The sequence below is a fragment of the Botryllus schlosseri genome, unplaced genomic scaffold, assembly GCF_051294905.1.
Source record: "Botryllus schlosseri isolate E-star unplaced genomic scaffold, Bs_hap1 Bs29a, whole genome shotgun sequence".
NCBI classification, from domain to species: domain Eukaryota; kingdom Metazoa; phylum Chordata; class Ascidiacea; order Stolidobranchia; family Styelidae; genus Botryllus; species Botryllus schlosseri.
In genome coordinates this window covers 111,887-138,395 of record NW_027648638.1, presented here as the reverse complement: position 1 = coordinate 138,395, position 26,509 = coordinate 111,887, and the positions used below count along the sequence as shown (strand labels likewise).

Genomic DNA, 26,509 nt, shown 5'->3' with positions numbered 1-26,509 from the left:
AAATCATATTGATAAGTAGTCAATATACGTGGCACGATATATTGAATTTATAGATAACTTCTTGGTTCGTCCAGATAACCATGAACAGCCTCCGGTACCAATGTATCTTCCCCCTTAGGCAGCGCATATAGCTCGGGACATAATAACCATGGATGGTATGCGAACCCCTGGAAAGTTCAGGTTAATGTGAAGTAAACCTTTTTGACGCTACGTGACGTAGCGTCATATTTTTTAATTTTAACCTTACATTTCAGTGAAGTGACATACAAGATACCTAGCGACGACTCGAGCACTGTGCTGAAATACTTCCTGACTTTTTAAACGTCAAGAAATGTATCAACTGGAGCAATCAAATGCTATAAAAATCCCATAAGAACATTATCTTCCGCCACTTTACGATCAATTTCGCTGAGGCAGGGATATATAAGCTTTCGCCTTAACGGTCTAGAACGGTGGTTCCCAACATGGGGGAAGTCCCCCTTGTGGGGTGGGGGGGGGGCGAAAAAGCTCTGGAGGGGGCGCGAAGAAGCGGTCCACTGAAAAAGTTTTTCGCGCTTTGCGCGATTTACCTCCAATTCACGCGTGTTTTTCTATATATACACCGAATTTTATATTTTTTATTCTCTCATCAACAGTTATAACCTTCCATGCCATCAAACAATCAGTTGGGGTTGCTAGCATCCCGATTGGATTTTGTGATTTGACAATAAGGTGGGCGCGAAATTTTTCACCATCATAAAGGGGGCTGGTCCATAAAAGGTTGGGATCCACTGGTTTAGACCAGACCGGACAATATATTTGGCGTCTGACTATTGTTAATTTGTCATTGAGCAGAGTGTACAACGATTTTTTTATATATTTGCTACCGATATCACCCCATAAACAAGTTATACAATAGAGAACATCGCACGAATTTGGATTTAACGATACAATAAATATATCATTGATGCGGATGGTACCAAAAACAGTAACAATCACTGGTCTACAACATTGGTTCTCAGCCGTTGTTCCCGGGATAGCCTTTAGCCAGTCTGAGGGGGGCCTTGGAGGTTAAGACACACTCAACTCATACATATTATTTCCAATGTTATAATCACCTTGATTATTACTCTATTATTGGTTTCAGGAAATCAGGCCTGACCAGTGGTTGTAATATGACTTGTGGTCGTATGCAGTGGCTTACGCAAGGGATGTTAGGCTTTGAAAGCGAAACGTGACGCCTTTATATCGAAAAAATATTGAGTCTTCAGTTCGAGAGAAGACCATGCTACACATACCGCCACGTGAATATATTAAGGGAAAATGAAACTGAACTGAACGCAAACGATTACTGCAGTACTTGTTTACCTGCAAGTCACATGTCCATCACAAAACCACGACGACGGAATGCATGCTGAACCATCGGCACACGCGAACTCGTCGCTTCTGCATGACGAACCTGCAACGAATTTGACAAATGCTAATGAAAAATTAATAAAACAAATTGAGAATGATGTGATTTCAAATATGCTGGCTTAGAGTAAACGTTCATTCATCTTGAAAAAGTCATACCATCACAAAGATCTTCTTCAAACGGTTCCAGATATGGTGGTAGCGCGCACACTGGATACATTTCGCGGCTCCGATGTTTACGTCGACAAAATGTGGCGTTTGGTGCATAATCATTGCTGCTAAAATTTCTCCAGATCTCGTCGGACCGATCTCTAAAATATATAAACTTTAAAACTGTATACGCTATATTTTTAAGATAATGGTTGTCGCTGTTAGTTTTGAAGTTTTTTTTATCCTTCAGGCAGGAGGAATAAAACAAATATGTGGGCTTCGCACCACTTCGATGGATTAGAGCTTCCTGTACATATGTGTAATGAGACACTTGATGGCGTAAACCGGTACCCAACTTGTTGCTCATCTGAACAAAATAATGTCAAGTCATTTCATATCTATTCGTATAACATCTTTCGCTTGGTTGCGCGGATGAAGTTCTTTTGGCATAAAAGTGGTTGATGCGCGATAAGATTGAAAAGCACTGGTGTATAACATTGGTTCGTAACTCTTGTTCCCTGGCACACTTGGAGCCCGTGTCAGGTTTCCCTAGAGATCAAAACACAATCTACTTATACGTATGATTTCCGATAACATGCTCATCTTGGCTATCACTTGATAATTGGTTCCTGGAATAGGGCCAGAATATTAGCCGGAATATAACGGTTGTGATTGTATGCAGTAGCGTAGGCTACGAGAGGCGGTTGGAGCTCGAAATCGAATCCATGTCCTACTGAAATACCGATTCCGTATCCAATATCTATATTCTATAAGCTCAGTGGCAATTAGGAAACTTGTAGCACGCTGTTACGTTTCTAGTTTCGACCGACCAATAAAAATTCAAATTTGAAGTTGAAGTCTCTCATTTCTGAATTGCTATTTCAAAGAGAACAGCAGAAGTCACAATGGTTCACTATAATATTCACCGTTCAATTTCTGAAGAAATAATTAATCTTTATATTATTTCATTGGATATGGAGATATTTAGATGTTTATTGTGCTTGAATTTTTGTTTTTATGACTCAGCCAAAATTTGAAGTTCCCATAGGCTTGCATATTAGTAAGGTTTGTGAAGGCCAAGAATCGCTGCTGGGTGAAAGATTTACAGTGCATATAAGGTAGGTTTAGTTGTCCCATATATGATGTTAAGCCGCTTCATGTGGACCAGTGTTTCCCAACCTTTTTGTCTTCATTCCCCACTTCAGATTTATTCCGAGTCTTCTTTCCCCACTATCCAAAACTCATATATACCCTTTAAAATAGGTTTACCATATTATGAGATCGTAAAAAGAGGACAGTTTTTATAAAATTTGAAAACTAAAAAAATACTGGTAAAATTGAAATTTTCTTCCGGCCTATAGTACTGTGTTGACTGAAAAAAGGTCCTCACTTTGACTCGGCTACCGATTTTTTACGAAAATCTGACGTTGACCGTGTCGGAGTCGCATTTTCGTGACATTTAAGTCCTTTTCAGAGAAAAAGAGGACAAAATCCCAAATAAGAGGACATTTAGGCGTCCTCCGAGGACACTTTCAACTTATAATTTTTGATGCATGCATTCAAGAGCAGTTAATAGGTAACGGTAATCGCGCATTTTTCTCAGTAAATATGTAGACTATCCTGTATATTATGTTTAACAAATGCGTCTATTCCCCACTAGAAACAAATGAATTCCCTACCAATGGGGAATTCCCCACCGATTGGGAACCACTGGTGTGGACGGAAGTAAAATCATATTGATAAGTAGTCAATATGCGTGGCACGATTTATTGAATTTATAGAAAACTTCTTGGTTCGTTTAGATAATTTTGAAGAGCCTTCAGTACCTATGTATCCTCCACCTTTGGCAGCGCCTTTAGCTCGGGACTTAATAACAAGGGATGGTGCGAACCAGGGTTGTAACCAAATCACAAGGCTCTGAGTCACAAGTCAATCTCACTTTTATAGTTTTGGCTCGAGTCAAGTGGAGTGATTTTCAATTCGCCACCGAGTCAAGTCCGAGTCCAAGTCATCGAGCAGAGGTTCGAGTTCGAGTCATCGGATAATGACTCGAGACCGAGTCCAAGTCATTGTGTTTACTGTTCAGTTTCCAGTTAAAGTCTTGTTAAACTTACTGTTATAACTCTCTTTGGTGACATCGAATGGTTCGCATTTATAATGTACCAATTTTACTCACTTTTAATAGTTCCTGGTCGTATTTTCAAGTACTAGTACCAATAGACGAAATCCCAATAGGGTGGTTACTCTACTATTCGTCGAAATTACAATGAAACGTCGGTCTTGACCGTCTGAGTCTCGAGTCATGTGACTTGGTTCGAGTCATGCGCAATGACTCGAGTCCAAGTTGAGTCAATACACATATTGACTCGAGTCGAGTCCAGTCATTTCCGTATTTTGAGAAAATGACTCGAGTCAAGTCGAGTCATCAAAACATCGTGACTCGAGTCGAGTCATTACTCGAGTCATTACAACCCTGGTGCGAACCCCTGAAAGGTTCAGGTTCATGTGAGGCGAACCTTTTTGAAGGGTTCTGAGTGAACGCGAGCGTGAACCTACGACGTCACGTAGCGTCATACTGCTAATTTAACTTTACATTTCAGCGAAGTGACATACAAGATACCTAGCGATGACTCGGGCCACAATGCTGAAGTAATTTCTGACATTTTAAACGCCAGCAAAATTATCGACTGGAGCAATCAAATGCTATCAAAATCCTATAAAAACAAAATCTTAATCGACTTTACCATTAATTTCGATGGGGCAGGGATATATACGCTTACGCCTTAGCGGTCTAGACCAGACCGGACAATATATTTGGCGTCTGACTATTGTTACATTGTCATTGAGCAGAGTGTAAAACGTTTGTTTTTAAATATATGCTACCGATATCACCTCAGGAACAAGTTATACAATAGAGAACATCGCACGAATTTGTATTTTACGATACAATAAATATATCATAGATGCGGATAGTGTCAAAAAAAGTAACAATCACTGGTCTAGAACAGTGATTCTCAACCGCCGGTCTGCGACGACTTTCCTGCCGGTCCGACAGGTATATTACAATATTATACCTCAATTTCAAGATGCAATATATTGAAGGCTTTTCCATTGAAAAAATAAATAAAACATCGCAGTTTAAACTGATTCAGAACTTCGTGAGGTAACATTTGGTCTGGAAACATGTTCGACTTGACTTGAAGTTGAAGCCGTGTCAATTGTCGACATGCAAGCGACCAGTATAAGCGAATTCACTAAACAGAGCAGTTTGCGCGATCATTCGTTTTCGAATAATTCATTTCGTGTGGGACAGTCATTGCCGCACTCCAAACAGCCAATTGGAGCAGGATACCGAGCTTGAAGGGGTCTAATATTATTTCGTGAATGAACATAAATTATAGAATATTTTGTTGGAGTTTTATCCAAATCAAGAAATTTCGGGTTTGCGCGAGTTAGCATCACAAAATGTATTCATTTTTGGGTGTCCTTCCCCCTAGAAATAGCCTACACATGATCTATAGAAATAGGCATTTCGGCGTCAGCCATTACCGCTTCACGACGCATCAACACATAATGAAGGTGGCGAGTTAGCGCAGTGGTATAATCCGCGGCTGCAACACCAATGGGTGCGGGTTCGAGTCCGACCGAGGCCTACTTACGAATTCCGATGCCTAAGTGTTGGAGGTGTACCTAGGCTCCTCCTCGCCACCTCATCCACGTCAGCGGTCTGTCACAAAACCCTAGAGGTGGGCCGTGCTATAAGTCGGCAGTTACGGAAAATAAGAAGAATATCGGCCTGGTGTAGATGACCATAGTAGTCGACAAACACCATGAATTCTGGTGAACTACTGGTGAAAACATCCATCATACCGTGCGGTCTGGGGGGCTCCAGTAAACTAGCTTATCACCGTATGGGTGGCATAAAACCAACGCGTTTTTTTCTTTGGGGGGGGGGGATGACAAGGTGATTTTTTAGCCCTGATTTTATGAATGGCCCGGTGTAGCTGTTGTCAGGTGTTTTAGTGCGGTGCATTGTATTCGTCGTAGCCAGAGTCGCCTATAGTCTGGTGGTAGTGGGCAATGAGCAAGGTAGCACGTCGAGATGTTTGGTTCGACTCCGTAACACTACTTTTCTCGCTATTGTCGAAGAGAAGAACGATATTCGAGTTGGTGTGATCGGTTAAATACATGGCATTCGGCGCGAAAGACTGTTACAACTCTCGCCGGTAGCACGTTTAACTGGGCAAGTCAACTTTACCTCAACTCAACGGAACACTACCGTAAAATCATATGGATACCATCATGAACATAATTAAGTACGATCAAATCCTTCAAAATGTCACTCTCTAGCACCATATGCTTGCTAAAACGGTTGTAAACGTTACATTTTGGGTTGATTTCAATGTTTTAAAGTCCACCGGTCCGCCAAATATTTTTTGAAATATTACCGGTCCGCGAGGTGAAAAAGGTTGAGAACCACCGGTCTAGAACATTGGTTCTCAGCCGTTGTTCCCGGGATAGCCTTTAGCTAGTCTGAGGGCGTCTTGGAGGTCAAGACACATTCAACTCATACATGTTATTTCCTATGTTATACTAGCCTTTGTTATCACTCTATTATTGGTTTCAGGCAATCACGCCCGACAAGTAGTTGAAATATGACTGTTGTGGTCGTATGCAGTGGCGTACGTAAGGGATGTTAGGCTTTGAAAGCGAAACGTGACGCCTTTATATCGAAAAATATTGAGTCTGTTTTTCTAGGGAAGACCATGCTACACATGCAGCGTCGTGAATATATTATGAGAAAATGAAACTGAACTGAACGCAAGCGATTACTATAATACTTGTTTACCTGCAACTCACGTGTCCATCACAAAACCACGATAACGGAATGCATGCTGAACCATCAGCACACGCGAACTCGTCGCTTCTGCATGACGAACCTACAACGAATTTGACAAATGCTAATGTAAAATTATTAAAACATATTGAGAATGATGTGATTTCAATTCTGCTGGCTTAGAGTAAACGTTCATTCAACTTGAAAAAGTCGTACCATCGCAAAGATCTTCTTCAAACGGTTCCAGATATGGTGGTAGCGCGCACATTGGATACATTTCGCGGCTCCGATGTTTACGTCGACAAAATGTGGCGTTTGGTGCATAATCATTGCTGCTGAAATTTCTCCAGATCTCGTCGGACCAATCGCTGAAATATATAAACTTTAAAACTGTATACGCTATATTTTAAGATAATGGTTGTTGTTGTTAGTTTTGAAGCTTGTTTTTTTTTATCCATCAGACAGAAGGATTAAAAGAAAGATGTTGGCTATGCACCACTTCGATGGACTGGAGCTTCCTCTACCTATGTGTAATGAGACACTTGATGACGTAAACCAGTACCCTACTTGTTGCTCATCTGAAGAAAATATTGCCAAGTCATTTCATATCTATTTATATAACAACTTTCGGTTGGTTGCGCGGATGAAGATTTTTTGGCAAGAAAGTGGTTGATGCTCGATAAGATTGAAAATCCTGGTCTAGAACATTGGTCCTTAACTTTTGTTCCCACGCACTCTTGGAGCCCGTGTCAGGATTCGCTAGAGACCAAAACACCATCAACTTATACGTATCATTTCCGATAACATAGTCATCTTTGCTATCACTTTATCATTGGTTCCGGGAATAGGGCCAGAATATTAGCCGGAATATAACTGTTGTGGTGATATGCAGTAGCGTAGGCTACGAGAGACGGTTGGAGTTCGAAATCGAAACCCTGTCCTACTGGAATACTGACTCCGTATCTAATATCTATAAGCTCAGTGGCAATTAGGAAGCTTGTAGCACGCTCTGACATTTCGAGTTTCGACCGATCAATACAAATACAATTTTGAAGGTGAAGCCTCGCATTTCTGAATTGCTATTTGAAAGATAACATCAGAAGTCACAATGATTCACTAAAATATTCACCGTTCAATTTCTGAAAAAATAATCTTTATATTATTTTATTGGATATGGAGATATTTAGATGTGTATTGTGCTGGATTTCTGTTTTTATGACTTAGCGAAAATTTTGAGATCCCATAGGCTTGCATATTGGCATGGTTTGTGAAGGCTAAGAATCGCTGCTGGGTGTAAGTTTTACAGTGCATATAAGGTAGGTTTAGTAATCTCATATATCAGGGGCGGGCAACATACGGCCCGCGAAGGGATTTTGTCCGCTCGCGGAAAGTTTTCCGTCTCATATTATAATGGGCCCGCGGCCCCAGTCTGCCCAAGATCCCCCACTACTTGCATCCTACGTCAAATTTTAGTGACTGTATGCAATTATAAACGTGTATGCGCACGCGCAGCGTTGCGAGAGTGGAGCTTACGCGTAAGTTCGTCGAAGCGAGAAGACTTGCATTATCGGCATTTACGATGCACTTAACCACAATGTCGTCTGTGGTAATCATGATTTTTGTCAACTACCATGGTCATTTACACCAGGCTGATATTTCTTATTTTTGATTCTGTACCCGCCGACTTGTAGCACTGCACACTTCTAGGCTTTTGTAAGGCACCGCTTATACCAGGGGTTGCCAACTCAAAACGGGTCGCAGTCCACTTTTCAAATTTCGTATATAGAGGACGCGGGCCGCATGAATTCAATATCGAGATTAATTAGGCCACACAGTTGAACAACGACGCTATCTCGTCACCTACTCAACGCTAATGAACTGATGTCTTGGTAAATCAGGGTTACCTGTCTTATCGAACGCCTTGAAATCTTAATTAGGGATTGCACCGTGTGTTGATTGATCAGAGAGAAGCAGACATGGCGGCACCTGCATGACAATGTTATTCTCAAATCCACATTGTCTTCGCCATTATCGGCGAGAAACGGCTTTGAAGTGACATTGGTGTCGTTAAAATTCATTTGTTAAAAGCGATTTATTCCTCGTATATGTGGATAAATGGGCGAATAATGTATCGATTCAGCAATCTGGCCCGCCAAGTACCTAATGTTCCTATATCCGGCCCGCCGGCTGGAGAAGTTGCCCGCCCCTGCCATATATGATGTTAAGCCGCTTCATGTGGACAAAAGCAAAATCATATCGATAAGTAGTCAATATACGTGGCACGATATATTGAATTTATAGATAACTTCTTGGTTCGTCCAGATAACCTTGAAAAGCCTCCGGTATCAATGTATCTTCCCCCTTAGACAGCGCATATAGCTAGGGACTTAATAACTAGGGATGGTACGCGAACCCCTAGAAAGTTCAGGTTAATGTGAAGTGAACCCTTTTGAAGGGTTCTGTGTGAACGCAAGCGTGAACCTACGACGTCACGTAGCGTCATATTGTTAATTTTAACCTTACATTTCAGTGAAGTGACATGCAAGATATCTAGCGACGACTCGTGCCACAATGCTGAAATACTTCCTGACGTTTTAAACATCAAGAAATGTATCAACTAGAGCAGTGGTTCTTAACGTTTCCTCCAGCGCCCCCCCCCCCCCAAGGGGCGATTTGGATTTTGAAGGGGGCGGAAACACTCAGGGGGCGATATGGGGGGCGCTGACCTCAGGGGGCGGTAAGGGGGCGCTGAAGCAAAATGGTTTCGCAGTAGATGGTGTAATATAGTAAAACATATCACGAGTTTTCAGAGCAAATTAACATTCGACAAAACATGCCAAATCTCGAAATTTTTCAACGATGTTTGCTACATATATTATCTCATAAATTACACATCAATTTTTGACGATTTATACAAGTTATGTACATTTTTTCGCGCTGCGCGCGAATTACGGTTGCCAAATTTTTGATTATTGGGTACCATTTCCCCACGAAAAAATACGCACTATTTATCGAAAATAGAAATTGGCAATTCGGCGTCAGCCATTACCACGCCGCGATGCCCAAAGACATATGAAGTTTCGGTCAATATCGGACTCCGAGAGTGTGCCAAAACATCGTCAGTGAGAAAACCTTCGCTGAGAAAAATTGTCCTCATGTTGACAGTAAATTTCGATATAAATATGTGTGCTTAAATAGCTCTTGTCGAATTATCAGGTATTGACAATCTGAACCCCTCAGGTCAAATAATATCCATCAAAGAAAAATTATTTGCCATTTAACAAATATCAATTTTGAATCGTATGCTTATTTTAGTTTAGATACGTCTATGCGATTCCAGTATCTTTTGACTATATAGCCAGCGGATAGACGGTCACAAACTAATAACATTCAACGAAGTAATTGTACTAACGGGCATGCCTGAATGTGCTTAATTATTAAGTACGTGCCGTACATAATCCAAGACAACAGCTCATTGAACGCTACCGATGAATCATGTTACGGGGGCTGAGAGGATAAAACAAATTATAGCGATATATACATCCATTTGCAATTGAACGATTCGTACATCCATCATAAAAAGCGTTCGCACCTAGGCGACCAGGCCACATAAGACTTTGTTCAACTAGAAATCACGCGACGCGAGGTTCTTGGGGTAAGCCCTATAGAAGTTTGGTTTATCACCCTATCAGGGCCAAGGACCAACGTTTTTCGAGGGGGAAGAAGAAGTGCTGGTACGACCCGTCCTCGTATCCATTGTTTTTTTTTACAGTCCGTAAAATATGGGGTGGGGGCGCTAGAACACGGAAAGTTTGGAAAGGAGGCGCTGGAGGAAAAAAGGTTAAGAACCACTGAACTAGAGCAATCAAATGCTATAACATTTTCTTCCGCCACTTTACCATCAATTTCGCTGAGGCAGGGATATATAAGCTTACGCCTTAACGGTCTAGACCGGTGGTTCCCAATATGGGGGGAAAGTCCCCCTTGTGGGGTGGGGGAGGGGCGAGTAAGCTCTGGAGGGGGCGCGAAGAAGCGGTCCACAGAAAACGTTTTTCGCGCTTTGCGCGATTTACCTCATATTCATGCGTGTTTTTCTATATATACACCGAATTTTATATTTTATATTCTCTCATCAACAGTTATAACCTTCCATGCCATCAAACAATTTGTTGGGGTTGCTAGCATCCTGATTGGATTTTGTGATATGACAATAAGGGGGGCGCGAAATTTTCCACCATCATGAAGGGGGGCTGGTTCAGAAAAAGGTTGGGAACCTCTGGTTTAAACCAGACCGGACAATATATTTGTCGTCTGACTATTGTTAATTTGTCATTTAGCAGAGTGTACAACGATCTTTTATATTTGCTACCGGTATCACCCCATAAACAAGTTATACAATAGAGAACATCGCATGAATTTGGATTTAACGACACAATAAATATATCATTGATGCGGATGGTGCCAAGAACAGTAACAATCACTGGTCTAGAACATTGGTTCTCAGCCGTTGTTCCCGGGATAGAATTTAGCCAGTCTGAGGGGTGCCTTGAAGGTCAAGACACACTCAACTCACACATATTATTTCCAATGTTATAATCACCTTGATTATCACTCTACTATTGGTTTCAGGAAATCAGGCCCGACTAGTGGTTGAAATATGACTGTTGTGGTCGTATGCAGTGGTTTACGCAAAGGATGTTAGGCTTTGAAAGCGAAACGTGACGCCTTTATATCGAAAAAATATTGACTCTTTATTTCGAGAGAGGATCATGCTACACATACCGCCGCGTGAATATATTATGGGAAAATGAAACTGAACTGAACGCAAACGACTACTACAATACTTGTTTACCTGCAAGTCACATATCCATCACAAAACCACGACGACGGAATGCATGCTGAACCATCGGCACACGCGAACTCGTCGCTTCTGCATGAGGAACCTGCAACGAATTTGACAAATGCTAATGTAAAATTATTAAAAAAAATTGAGAATGATGTGATTTCAAATCTGCTGGCTTAGAGTAAACGTTCATTCAACTTGAAAAAGTCATACCATTACAAAGATCTTCTTCAAACGGTTCCAGATATGGTGGTAGCTCGCACATTGGATACATTTCGCGGCTCCGATGTTTACGTCGACAAAATGTGGCGTTTGGTGCATAATCATTGCTGCTGAAATTTCTCCACATCTCGTCGGACCGATCGCTAAAATATATAAACTTTAAAACTGTATACGCTATATTTTTAAGATAATGGTTGTCGCTGTTAGTTTTGAAGTTTTTTTTTATCCATCAGGCAGGAGGATTAAAACAAATACGTGGGATTCGCACCACTTCGATGGATGAGAGCTTCCTGTACCTATGTGTAATGAGACACTTCATGACGTAAACCGGTACCCTACTTGTTGCTCATCTGAACAAAATATTGTCAAGTCATTTCATATGTATTCGTATAACAACTTTCGCTTGGTTGCGCAGATGAAGCTTTTCTGCGTAAAAGTGGTTGATGCGCGATAAGATTGAAAAGCACTGGTGTAGAACATTGGTTCTTAACTGTTGTTCCCGGGCACACTTAGAGCCCGTGTCAGGTTTCCCTAGAAATCAAAACACAATCTACCTTTACGTATGATTTCCGATAACATGCTCATCTTGGCTATCACTTAATCATTGGTTCCGGGAATAGGGCCAGAATATTAGCCGGAATATAACAGTTGTGGTGGTATGCAGTAGCGTAGGCTACGAGAAGCGGTTGGAGTTCGAAATCGAAACCCTGTCCTACTGAAATACCGATTTCGTATCCAATATCTATAAGCTCAGTGACAATTAGAAAACTTGTAGCACGCTGTTACGTTTCTAGTTTCAACCGATTTATATAAATTCAATTTTGAAGGTGAATTCTCTCATTTCTGAATTGCCATTTGAAAGAGAACAGCAGAAGTCACATTATTAATTAGAATATTCACCGCTCAATTTGTAAAAAATTAATCTTTATATTATTTTATTTGATATGGAGATATTTAGATGTGTATTATGCTGATTTTTGCTTTTATGACTCAGCAAAAATTGGGAGTTCCCATAGACTTGCATATTAGTAAGGTTTGTGAAAGCTAAGAAACGCTGCTATAGGTGAAAGTTTTACAGTGCATGTAAGGTAGGATTAGTAATCCCATATATGATGTCAAGAGCTTCATGTGGACCAGTGGTTCCCAACCTCTTTGTCTTCATTCGCCACTTCAGATTTATTGCGAGTCTTCATTCCCCACTATACCCAAAACTCATATATACCCTTTGAGATAGGGTTACCACATTTTGAGATCCTAAAAAGAGGACACTTTTTATGAATTTTTGAAACTCCAAAAAAACTGGTGATTTTGAAAAAAAAATTCGAGCCGATAGTATTGTGTTGACTAAAAAAAGATCATTCCTTTGAATCGGCTCCTGGGTTTTTACGAAAATCTGACGTTCGCCGTGTCAGAGTCGCATTTTTTGCGGCATTTAAATCGCCTTCAGAGTAAAACAGGACAAATTCCCCAAAAAGAGGACATTTAGGCATCCTCCGAGGCGATGTTCCCTCTAATTTTTCAAGAGTCTGCGCAAACACGCCAACTCACTGCGCAGGCCCTCGGACAACAGTGCGCAACCACCCTCCAATAGGGTGATAAAACTGAATACTTGGGGGCTTCGCCCCCCAGACCCCCCTACTACTCTAGGCTTCTTTCGGTACTTATCATGTACATTGGGTGCCCATTTAGTAGTAGCGTCCCTAAACGCGCGAAGCGCGAAAAAAATTCTATAATTCATGATTGCATCGGCCAATATGATCGGGAATTGCATATATATTGCTATCAATTTTTTCCTCTCCCTGCTCACATAATCAGATTTACCGGTAGAGCTGATCCAGTGAGGTGTGTTGGAATAGATAGGCCCTCTAAATAATAATAAAACATCTTCGGGCGTACCCGTTGATATAATGACTTCGTTACATGATGCTATTTCGTGACCCCCTATCTGCTATGTCAAAAGATATTGAAATCGCCAAAATGTACTAAAGTAAAAGACGTACACGATTTCAAATTGGTATTTCTTAACTGGAAAGTAATGTTCCCTCGATATGTCATTTGTCTTGTTGTGGGACTCGGATCGCCAGGACAGGAACATTTAGCGCCAGCCATTTAGGCGCCCATGTACATGAACAATTACACATATATTTGTATATATCGAAGTTTTCGGTCAGCACCGGGGCAGTCTTTTTCGACCAAGGTTTTCTTGCTGCTGATCGTTCTGGCGCACTTCTTTCGCATTCGATTCGCATGTTACATAGCCTTTAACTTCATATGTCTTGGCGCGTCATGGTGCGGTAATGGCCGACGCCCAACTGCCCATTTCTATAAATCATGCCTAATTTTTGTTGGGAAAGGGTACCCAATAATCAGATATCTCACAATAATAAAACGCGCGTAGCGCGAAAAAAAATTCCTGAAAAATTTCAAAAAATACACCATGATTTATGTTAATTCTCGAAATCATTTTGGACCCCCTTCAAGCTCGGCCTCTCCAATTGGGGGGTTTGGGGTGCGAAAGTTACGGTCCTGAGTAAATCTTACGCAATGTTCATGCCACGCGGAGAAGACTATCATTCGTTAATTTCTCGCAGATTAACTTCGAGCTAGCCCATTGTTATTTATAACTTTATTAAACCATGTTATTTCGCCATTCCCAGAAAATAATGCGCTATTGAAATGATATCAGTATCGCTCGCGCATACGAGACCATATACTAAAAAAATATCCTCCGTGAGGCGCAGGTGATTGTGAACTCTCATTTCTTCACGGAGCGCAATAGTTACCTTTGCGGGACGCACTTGTACCTCGGTTTCAGACTTCAGTGATAACACTATTTGGCCCTGGCAATGTTCCATCTTAATTTTCACGAATCTGTGCGCCTGCGTGGTCCATTGGACAACAGTGCGCAACAACTATAAAAAAACAACATGATTTCTGATTTTTTGTGCGCAGCGTAGATTTTCTGTGCGCAGAGACCGTTTCAGCACTGCGCATTTGCGCACGTGCGCCGCTTAGAGGGAACATTGCTCCGAGAACACTTCCAATTTATAATTTTCGATACATGCATTCCAGAGCAGTTAACTGGCAACGGTAATCGCGCATGTGTCTCCGTAAATATGTAGACTATCCTGTATATTATGCTTAACAAATGTGTCTATTTCCCACTAGAAACCAATGAATTCCCCACCGGTTGGGAACCACTGATGTGGACGAAAGCAAAATCATATTGATAAGTAGTCAATATACGTGGCATGATTTAATGAATTTATAGAAAACTTCTTGTTTCGTCCAGATAATTTTGAAGAGCCTCCAGTACCAATGTATCCACCACCTTAGGCAGCGCATTTAGCTCGGGACTTAATAAGTAGGGATGGCGCGAACCGCTGAAAGGTTCAGGTTCATGTGATGCGAACCTTTTTGAAGGGTTCTGTGCAGGGCTTTGGAGCCGAAGCCGGAGCCGGAGCCCCGAAGCCGGGCCTTTTTACCGGAGATGGAGCCGGAGCCGGAGCTCTATATAAAATTCAGACGGAACCGGAGCTGGAGCTAGTTATTTGAGGGGTAGCTTCGGCTCCGACGTATTTCATATGATGCTATTATATATGCAACAACCATATTTGCGGAGTTCACATAATTCAACAGCAGGCCTTCGCGAAATTAAGAATCTTTTTCTCTTTGGCGCTACCTTAACCGACTAACCATGTTCCTGGGGATTTAACAGCAGAGCAGTCATATGTTCAATGTTCAATTTTCATACATGAATGCCGAACCTCGGTATGCCTGTGAATATTATGGGTATTCGGCATACCCGCAAATTCATCATCAGCACAACCTTGTTGGCCAACTGTACGGTTCGAAAATAATGATCACTATGTAGTACGCGAAATGGGTGAGAGGATAAAAACGTGATTTCGTTGCACAATGCACAAGTTGATATGACGAGCACGAGCCGTGAAATTCCATCTCATTGTTGCTATGAATCGGATGAGCAAATACTCGTTCTTTCGAGATAGCTCGTTACTCGGGACGCGAAATTGGACAGTGTTAGTGAGTATGCATGCAATCATGCATGCGAATTGAAATTCCTTACTGCGCATGATCGTCATTCACTCCGGTATGGATTTTCGAGCGTGAAGAGGGGATGGCAGAAGAGTAACCCAAAACGCCGTTGCACTCAGCGAACAATTGTCGCGGTGCGAGCGACTCAATGCGATGTCAGAACCCCAGGGTATTTATGTTGGAGACAAATTACTGATATGATACGCGATTTTCAATTTGTAATCATCTGTTTCGTAAATTCATTCTTGATGTCTGCTTGATACTCTGGTATTCCCGGATTATCGCTCACTGTGACTTGTGAATGTGCATTGTGCAATGTGCATACTGCATAGTTTAATTCGTTATGGGCATGGCGCAATGTGCATGGCACAGTGTTTTATTCGATTATTCGATTCGTTTCAATGGGACTGGTAACGAGTGCATCAATATTGAACGTCATTGGCCATTTGGTACAAATCGATTTTTATTGATTAGGTCGTGATCTCCGCCATATTGCTCTTACTATAGTTACATTTGAATGATAATCGTTTATTTAAAGATTGAATTGAGCTGTATGGCTTAATGTTAACGAGTACAGTGCCAGTGTTAAAACACCGCATCAGAATTTTCATACTGTACACAGCAATGGCATGGTGTAAAGTGCGTTCTAGTGCAACTATGTTGGTATCGACAATTGACAAGTATTCATTATGACGTCACAGGCCGACATGGCGGCACCTTGCACCTATGTCTTCGTTGCTGCATCCGATGTTACTGATGACTGACAGACTCTAGATTACTATAGACAACTAACCTACGGGTAAATTAGTAATCTATATAGAACAGGGGTGGCCAACCTTTTCGGCTAAAGGGCCACATGAAATTGACGAACGAGTGCGCTGCTCACTAGGCGCGCCAGACACGTAAAATTTTCAAAGTTAACATTATTATTACTTGAGTATATTGCGGGTCAACTGTATACCGCCCTCTGAACTCAGTTTGCAAGGACAGGACTATTCGGCATCTAGACATATCGATATCCTAGATTTCCGCTAATATACGACCATCATTTTGTGCCTACGTTTCATCGTCGACGATCTTTCTGCGAGCGCAAACCCGAGAAGACTTTCTCTCGTAATTGCGAATATAGTTAGACTCAATCGGCTAAATCAGGCGTTTTTCATTTTCAGGAGGGGGTAGGCTACACAGCAAGAAATCGTGTGACAATTAAACACGCGAAGCGGAAAGAAAAATTTTACTACTCTTCTAGTTTATTGAAATGTACGACGATTTACTTGAAATATGACTGGACCCTGGGATCTGCCAATGCGTCAGAACTGATATTTTAGTCATCAACATCTCAAGTGTTGCGACCAGACTAATCATATGTTTGGTTGGCCTTGCAAGTTCACAATCTGTGCAATTCATTTTCAATAATATAACAAGATTTCGATATTATAATGAGAAATTAACTCGCGGGCTACTCAAAACCTTGTCGCAGTCCACATATGGCCAGCAGGCCGCGGGTTGCCCACCCAAGTCAAACACAGGTACCTTCGATAGTTCACAGAGCCGGAGCCGGAGCTGAAGCCGAGCAGTGGTAATAATGCGGCTCCGGAGCAGGACCCGGAGCTAGTGTATAATAGAAGAAAGCTCCGGAGCCGGAGCTGGAGCAATGCACATCTACGGCTGCTCCAAAGCCCTGGTTCTGTGTGATCGCGAGCGTGAACCTACGACGTCACGTAGCGTCATATTGCTAATGTTAACCTTACATTTCAGTGAAGTGACATATAACATACCTAGCGACGACTCGAGCCACAATGCTGAGGTACTTGCTGACTTTTTAAACGTCACCAAATGTACCAACTGGAGCAATCAAATGCTATAAAAATTCCATAAAAACGATATCTTCCACGACTTTACCTTCAATTTCGTTGAGGCAGAGATATATAAGCTTACGCCTTAACGGTCTAGACCAGACCGGACAATATATTTGACGTCTGACTATTGTTACAATATCAAGATAGCGTAATGGTTAAGCGTCCGGCTTCTTGATCGGTAGGTCGTGGGTTCGATTCCCGGCCGGGTCAGACCAAAGACCTGATTAATAACACTGGTATCCATGGCTTCCCTGCTTGGCGCTCATGCATTACTGGGACAGCAAGGAGGGATGGTGCATGACTTAGAAAGTCGTAAAAGCTATATCTGCACTTCCTTGTCCAGCGGCATATGCACATCATGCACTCATGGTATGCATATGCGCAGATCGTGTGTATGCGTATCATGAGTCGGTGTATATGCCGCAAAAACATCAAGGACAAAAATAAACTACGTCCTTTCCGTCCTTTCCGTCATTGAGCAGAGTGTAAAGCGCTTTTTTTAAATATTTGCTCCCGATATCACTCCATAAATAAGTTATACAATAAAGAACATCGCACGAATTTCGATTTACGATACAATAAATATATCATAGATGAGGATGGTGACAAAAAAGTAACAATCACTAGTCTAGAATATTGGTTCTCAGCCGTTGTCCTGGGATAGCCTTTAGCCAGTCTGAGGGGTGCCTTGGTTATCACTCCATCATTGGTTTCAGGCAATCAGGTCCGACTAGTAGTTGAAATATGACCGTTGTGGTCGTATGAAGTGGTTTACGCAAGGGATGTTAGGCTTTGAAAGCGAAACGTGACGCCTTTATATCGGAAAAATATTGAGTCTGTATTTCGAGAGAAGACCATGCTACACATGCATGAAAATATTATGGGAAAATGAAACTGAACTGAACGCAAGCGATTACTGCAATACTTGTTTACCTGCAAGTCGCGTGTCCATCACAAAACCACGACGACGGAATGCATGCTGAACCATCGGCACACGCGAACTCGTCGCTTCTGCATGACGAACCTACAACGAATTTGACAAATGCTAATGTAGAATTATTAAAACATATATTGAGAATGATGTGATTTCAATTCTGCTGGCTTAGAGTAAACGTTCATTCAACTTGAAAAAGTCATACCATCACAAAGATCTTCTTGAAACGGTTCCAGATATGGTGGTAGCGCGCACACTATATACATTTCGCGGCTCCGATGTTCACGTCGACAAAATGTGGCGTTTGGTGCATAATCATTGCTGCTGAAATTTCTCCGCATCTCGTCGGACCGATCGCTAAAATATATAAACTTTAAAACTGTATACGCTATATTTTAAGATAATGGTTGTTATTGTTGTTAGATTTGAAGCTTGTTTTTTTTTTTCCATCAGGCAGAAGGATTAAAACAAAGATGTGGGCTATGTACCACTGCGATGGACTGGAGCTTCCTGTATCTATGTGTAATGAGATACTTGATGACGTAAACCGGGGGGATAAGTAGCCGGAATATATCCGTTGTGGTCGGTTGCAGTAGCATAGGCTACGAGAGGTGGTTGGAGTTCGAAATCTAAATCCTGTTCTACTGAAATACCGATTGCGTTCCCGATATCTAAAAGCTCAGTTGTAATTACGAAACTCGTACCACGCTGTTGCGTTTCGCACCGATCAATAAGATTATAGTGTTGAAGGTGAATCCTCGAATTTCGAAATGGCTATCTGAAAGAAAACAGCAGAAGTCGCATTGATTCGCTATAATATTCACAGTCCACTTCGTGCGAAATTAATCTTAATGTCAATTCGTTGGATATGGATGTATTTAGATAGAGGTAGAGAACATCTCACGAATTTGTTTTTTAATATACAATAAATATATCAAATCAAGATGGATCTCGTGCTTATGCCAGTCCAGTGGTTACCAACCTTTTCGACTCATCACCCCATTTTCAAGCACAACACCGATCATCGCCCCCATATCCACCCCCTCCCCCCACCACACCACCCTGGAATATTGAGAACCGAAAATGAGCGTACAAACTGTAATTGTAAAGGTCAACTATTCGGCTCGACCTCGAAATTACACCAAAGGTTATTTGTGAGCGTTAAATTCTAAATTTGTGAGGTTCATGCACAGATCGGTAACGTGAACCTCACGTTCACATCATTCCGACCAACGTGGTTTTCTTGGTAGTTGTTAAGCATATCTAAATATCCGGTGTGGCTCATAATACGGAATTAATATCAAAACCTTATCATTTTCATCACGTTTCAACATTATATTTACTAAATATATCTATGTCGCCGGTGTTGGAGCATGTCGTTGTATTCAATGACGCAGCATCGTCGAACATTTTGCAAGTTATTTATATTTCAATATTCCAATCACGCGCCCCGTAGCGCCTGCCAAGTTAGAAAAGTGACCAGAGCTGGTCATGGCCAGTAACGAAGTACTTCTACTTTTTAAGTACTCAAGTAGTTTTCCGATACTTGGGTACTTATTCAAGTAGATCCAATTCCCCGCTACTTCTACTTCTACCTCGTTATATTTTGTGATCTGCTTTCTTACTTTTCGCTATTTTCTGTTTGTCAAGTGGAAGTAGTTCAATCCTCCAACCAGGAAGATAGAATGTGGAATTTCGGTGCTGTTTTGACAGAGTATCAATATATAATTTTCATAAATTTAGTAGAGCCAAGAATTCTCGTCGCGTTTCGCGCACATTGGATATGGAGTTACCAGCATGATTTCACGAAAACATAGGTGAATATAAATTCGCTAGCGGGTTGCGTGGTTCCATTCACATCGCATTATCGCCCGTGTGAAAAATTTCATCACGGTATATATGACACATCATAACGTTCGAAACTGATGTTTCGCAATCTAGCGTAACAGTGTTGGGATCAAGTCACTACCTTCGAGTCACCAGTCATCTCGAGTCATTGCACATTTTAACTCGAGTCAAGTCAAGTCAATCGATTTTCAAAAGTGACTCGAGTCAAGTCAAGTCACTCGTATTTTGGAGGTGACTCGAGTCAAGTCGAGTCAAGTCAAGTCAAGTCACGAGTCAAATCACAATTCAAGTCAAGTTGCCTTTTTGAAGTACGAGGCATGATTAGGCTACGTCATTGTATTTTGCTAGCTGTCTGAAATACAGATTGAGTGGTCATTGATTCTGAACCAATGAACGAATATAGAGTTAAATATACATGCAATAAGGCACTGTATCGCTCACATATACGTAGAACTGCTAAACTATGTAAGTAATTGCAAAGCCTCAGTTTATAGTTACCTGCCAAAATAGAGAATAGAGAAACGAATTGATAAGATGACCATACATTACCCATTTACAAATTGGTATGATACAATTCGAGCACGCTAATATTTGAGGACTATATAAACTAGGGTTACCATATTTTGGAAATCTGAAAAGAGGACAATTTTTCAGAATTTTGAGACTTCCAAAACCGTATGAGAATTCCCAAAATATGGTAAATTTTTCCCACTTTGTGGTCGGTTGACTAAAAAAAGGTCAACGTTTTCGCCAGCGACCAAAATAATGTTTTTTCCTTCACTTTATCAAGTGGTTGAGTAAGAAAAGGACAACTTTCCACTCACCTCCCGAAATACCCGCCGGAGCGTCACTTCGGTGCTGATTTACGGCATCTCAGTCGTATTTTACTATGAATATGACCAAAATTCACAAAAAATAGCACAAAAGGGCGTCCTCCGAGGACACTTTCAAAAAAGTCAAAAAAGAGGACATATGCTCTTAAAACTATATTTGAATTCAATTTCAATAAAACTGGAGGTTTGGTCAAGGTAAGAACAAAGTACAGAAATAGACATTTTGCTATTAAATTACTTTTCTGTACTAGTTTACGACAACGTAATCTGTAAGCTTCGATCATTTCGTTTGCGGTCAATTTATTTGTGAGATAAGAATGGGAGGTACAGTAAAACCCACGATCATTGGAAGATTGGTCGCTCTCACGGGTTACACCAGCATTTCGCGAACAGTCCGACCATATGCATGATACAGAGATTTTTATCGATACCGATTACTTGATGACTTGAAATTAACTCGTGAATTTTGCTCCGAGTCACGAGTCAATTCACATTTCTGATACGCCGAGTCAAGTCATTATGGCAAAGTGACTAGAGTCAAGTCAAGTCATACGAAAAAGGTGACTCGAGTCATCCCAACACTGGCATACACTTATCATATCGTAATCGTGCAGTCCATGGCGTGTCCTGGTCTGGTAAAGTGAACTGACTTTCTTTCAGCTTTCGAGCTCTTTTAGCATACCACCTTTGAAAATTTCCGGAATAAGGATATGAAATACATTTTCCGCTTTTAGATGTAGTATTTATATTTTTCTTTCAATTCCCTGTATCGTACTTTGAGTTCTAATTAGTTCCAGTTCTCATGTCTGAAGAACATACATGTTGAAGTGTAAAAGCAACTGTACTAAAATGCCTTTCATTTCCGGAAATGAAGCTACATAATATAGCATTTTTACGATCCATCATATTTTTTATTAGCGTTTACTAATCGCGCAAAGTGTTTACACCGCATCTGCTACAACTTCGCCGCATTTCTCTTCGACTAAACTACCGACCTTATAATATGGGGGAGGACGCCATACTTAAAACAGGCTGTTCGAGTGAGGAGAGGATTAGTATCGCATTTCCATATCAATACTATAATTTTCATCCCATGATGTGGACGGATGCTTATGCTGTCGAATATTGGATACATCCTGGTATGTATTAATATGAATCAAGGTCTACACCTTTCGCATAGCTCAATTTGCAGCTTCAGACAGTCCATGCGAACGAATTACGATCGTTTTCAAAGCTAGTTACTTACTTCAGTCGATTTAAAGTCAGTAAATTCTACTTCTACTTCAAGTAGTTTTAAGTTGCTTATGGAAGAAGTACTTCTACTCGTACTTAAGTAGCTTTTTCGACTACTTTGACTACTTCTGAAAGTGACCCTTCAGGCCTTCACCCATCTTGAGTCGGATATACAATACATAACCACTATTCCAGAATATCTTGAATATGAGCTGCTATATAGACATGACCAGTTTGGAAGTGATAACTTCATTGAAAAATCTTTTTCTCAATTTCGGTGCCATATAAGTTGCGATCTTGTTTTAAGGTGTCGTCTGAAGCGTCAGGCCGCCAGCGACCTTTGTGGAAATGGGTTTCCGCACCCGTTCATAGCAAATCGAAGTCGTGAATTTTCAAGACACGACCATATATTTCAGGAAATGAAAAATTCAGCTGCAAAGCCCCTTCGAAATAATGCAAGTCTACCCATATTTCTACATATAGTATGATATTATTTTCAGGAGTGGCTATTTGGTTGCCGTTTATCACTAGCCTTGACTTGATATTTACACAATACTGTTGAACGATAATTGAGCTAAATTCGAACTAAAACTTGAGAGGGTCCGCGGGGGTCCGTCACGGTACAAAAGGGGTCCACGAATACAAAAAGGTTGAGAACCACTGCTATATCCGATATATTCAATAGTTAAAGGCTGTTGTTGTTGTTGTTGTTGTTGTTTGCGGTATTTATGGTGTTTTTCGACTAAAATGTCCAATAACACCATGCCCATATTCTTTTATTCATTGGAGTCTTACTGTTCCAGAGATCGTGTTGGAACTTCGTAAAAGGGAGCGGTGAGTCGCACACTACAAAAACGTCGGATGGGCGAATTTACGTCGAAAAAATATGTCGTTTTGTGCGTATTCATTTCTGTAGTGTCTCGTCTCGTCGGACCCGTCGCTAGGATATAAGGTTTATATAAGGTAAAAATTTATCAATTGAAAAGACTTTTTTCGGCCCTTGTTGCAAGGCTTACAACTGTCTCTTAAGAATTATGCACTATTTTATCTCAACATGTGTGTGTCACAAAATACATCAGTATCTAACTATATTTCGTGAATCATTTTGTATCGAAATACTGTACAACACAGCAAATCTGAAGGTGTCATTTTTGCGCGTTTTTCGCGGTAAGTACCAAATGCTGCAGCATGGCGCAGCTGCAATTCACTGATTACACAAGGGCACTATATTTTGTTGGCTATGGAGCCCTGTATCTGCTTAATTCGGTTCAAAGTGATCGGACCCAAAGTGCCCGCATTAAGCTCAGTGGACCGTATTCGTATCTATCGTGCATTTATTTCAAAGAATAGGTATACAATTCGAGTGGAAACGATGCTACGTATGTGGTTTCGTGAATATATTATGGGACAATGAAGCGGTTCCTCTGAACGCAAGTGATTAATACGATACTTGCTTCCTTGCAGCTCGTGGAACCACGATGACGGAATACATGCTGAGCCACTCGAAGACGCGAAGACGCGAATACGCGACATGTTTCATCACAGTCAATATGGCTCGGAAAAGATTTTTTAACCTACCGTATCGTAAACTGGCTTTTAACTATCCTATCGTATTCTAAAATTTTATCCGCGCGGGTGTGTTCGAATATGGAAAGAGTAGTGGGCTACTTAACGTTTACGCGATGGACCGTTGAGCGTCAAACAGCATTGAAACTGTACGGACAAAATACATGATTTTATTGCCTCATTTTCAAAATTATTGTTTGAACAGCTTCTTTGAGGTACAGAACTTCAATATACAATTGAATAGTATATTCATATTGAAATGAACCCGAATATTTTCGGCTGACACTCGTCAGGGGTAATCGTCAGCAACTAGTAGATAATTCGAAAGAACAGCGTATATCCACAATCTTAACACAAAATATGACGTCACTAGCACGAAATGTCGAATACGAGAGCGTTCAATGTACTATTTTTAGATGATAAACGAACTCTTTTTGTTGACACAGCCTTGGCTGGTGTATTTTGATAAAAGTCGGCTCCAAGGCGCACAAATGAAAGTGTGAGCGACCCTTTCCTAGTATGCGAAATCTGTCGTCTCGATAATTTTTCGACCAGGCGGGATTATCCAACAAGTGTTTGCCAATTGCAGAATTTATGGCCTTTGATTGTTCCGCATCAATCTTGAGCGGGTGAGTTAAGGGTGAGCTTTACACCGAGCGTGTTCTAATGAATCTAGGGACATGCTGATTTATGCGTTCCTGCAAGCGCTTTGACGGTCTTCCCACGTAGCCACGTAAAGACGTGCTACCCGTTCTTCAGCAAAGCAATGTAGTTTACGAATTTAAGTGTCAGTGGGATTGTGGCTACGTGGGAAGAACGTCAAAGCGCTCGCAGGAACGCATAAATCAGCATGTCCCTAGATTCATTAGAGCACGCTCGGTGAAAAGCTCACCCTTAACTCACCCGCTCAAGATTGATGCGGAACAATCAAAGGCCATAAATTCTGCAATTGGCAAACACTTGTTGGATAATCCCGCCTGTGCGAAAAATTATCGAGACGACAGATTTCGCATACTCGGAAAGGGTCGCTCACACTTTCATTTGTGTGCCTTGGAGTCGACTTTTATCAAAATACACCAGCCAAGGCTGTGTCAACAAAAAGAGTTCGTGTATCATCTAAAAATAGTACATTGAACGCTCTCGAATTCGATATTTCGTGCTGGTGACGTCATATTTTGTGTTACGATTGTTGATATACGCTGTTCTTTCGAATTCTCTACTAGTTGCTGACGATTACCCCTGACGAGTGTCAGCCGAAAATATTCGGGTTCATTTCAATATGAATATACATTTCAATTGAAAATTATTATTGTATTTCTCTTCATGCAGGGTATCGTTACAGAATGACTATCCAGTTAATCTGAGACTTTACCTGCAGTCACGATGCCCATCGCAAAACAAAGAAGCACGAATACACCCATCTTTTCGGGGCTGGATAGTCCCTGTCCCGCTGTGACACTGGAATTGATACTTTCCACATTTTCTTCCTGGTGAAGTATTATATAAAGGTATTATTTTTCATGAGGTATACTGTATTGTTTAATGTAGCATGAGTTCGGACAACTGATTGACGGGATTGGTTTTCACGCGAAGAAGCTCAATTTCAGATGAATGATGACCATATTTGCGGTAGATACAGAAGATATAACTGAGGAGTGACCATTATACAATGCAACTCACCTCAATAATATATGTTGAGGCGAGATGAGAGATATAACCAAGTAGAGATGCATATACAAACTAACTCACCTTGTATGCTTCCAGTCGATATCACTAGTGCAAAGTACAGCAAATACAGCGACGGCATCGTCGATTGGCACGATCAAAATCGACGCTGCAAACTAGTAGGTAGAGAGGAACTTTCCCAAATAGTAAAAGAAAACAATCCAATTCCAAAGAAGTACAGCAGTCCCGAATTGCCGTGGTCAGCTGATGTTCCAGCCAGTCAAAAAGTGGCTATAATTGGATATTGTATCTTTCGTAATTTAGGTTGTCCTGTAAGTGCACCAGAGAAAACATTGTTGAAATAAACTTTATATTAAACGTCTACCTACGTCAGCACATATTATGGACCAGACATGGGGTGATTACTTCCTGAACGTAATCGATTGCGAATACTGTACCATTACTTCTTAATCACGCAATTTCGAAAATGATTACGATTACAGCAATAACTGAAAGTAGTTGATAACGATTACGATTACAATGAAAAAGTTCTTGAATATCTAGTTCGTGGTACAGAACTTGAATATAGCTTTCAATTCAACATCCATTGTAATAAACATATTTATTGCATTAGTCGGGTGTCTGGATCTTTTCAAGAGTTACCGGCACACTAAAGGCATTCAAACAGATTTGAAAGCAAACCCAAAAAGGGAAAGTATGACGTAACAATCATAAGCACAGGCCATGAAGTCGCATTGTAACTAGGGCTGGGCACAATGATTCGAGTACTCGAATCTGAATCGAGTAATTATTTTAATTATTCGAGTCGAGTAGCAAAATACGATTTTTCGAGTACTGAAATTGCACGCTCCTCGCTACTGAAAGTTATTTCATCAACGAGAATTATGGTTTCGATACTATTTACTAGGGATGGTGTGAACCTCTGAAAGGTTCAGGTTCGTGTGAACGCGAACCTTTTTGAAAGGTTCTGTGTGAACACGAACGTGAACCTCGTGACGTCACGTGACGTCATATTGCTAATTCCAACCCTTTCTTTCAATGAAGTGATAG

General features: G+C 41.0%; 2 protein-coding genes across 2 annotated transcripts in view; both read right to left on the bottom strand.

The window, feature by feature from the left end:
- Positions 1–6,477, bottom strand: part of LOC145459974 (uncharacterized) — a 117,194-nt gene extending 110,717 nt beyond the window's left edge. The window contains exons 1-3 of the mRNA XM_080338417.1: positions 6,392–6,477; positions 1,552–1,703; positions 1,348–1,438 (exon numbers count right to left, since the gene is read on the bottom strand). Coding sequence (XP_080194543.1) covers positions 1,348–1,438; positions 1,552–1,612 — 152 coding nt within the window. The 5' untranslated portion in view covers positions 1,613–1,703; positions 6,392–6,477. The remainder of the gene's footprint in view (positions 1–1,347; positions 1,439–1,551; positions 1,704–6,391) is intronic.
- A 98-nt stretch (positions 6,478–6,575) lies between these two features.
- LOC145459972 (uncharacterized) lies at positions 6,576–26,355 on the bottom strand. The gene is made up of 7 exons (XM_080338416.1): positions 25,523–26,355; positions 25,146–25,260; positions 18,499–18,650; positions 18,293–18,383; positions 11,436–11,587; positions 11,232–11,322; positions 6,576–6,747 (listed from the first exon to the last, which is right to left on the bottom strand). The coding sequence occupies exons 1-7, from the start codon at positions 25,578–25,580 to the stop codon at positions 6,576–6,578; spliced, it is 831 nt and encodes a 276-aa protein (XP_080194542.1). The 5' UTR covers positions 25,581–26,355.
- Between the last annotated feature and the right edge of the window lie 154 nt (positions 26,356–26,509).

Bases quoted from the DNA above. Each gene is read 5' to 3' on its own strand.
- LOC145459972 (XM_080338416.1), bottom strand. From the start codon at position 25,580: ATGCCGTCGCTGTATTTGCTGTACTTTGCACTAGTGATATCGACTGGA. The intron at 18,651-25,145 runs GTAAAGTCTCAG...TATATATTTTAG, and splicing joins GATGGGCATCGTGACTGCAG to CGATCGGTCCGACGAGATGC. The intron at 6,748-11,231 runs GTAAACAAGTAT...TATATATTTCAG, and splicing joins GATGGATATGTGACTTGCAG to CGATTGGTCCGACGAGATCT.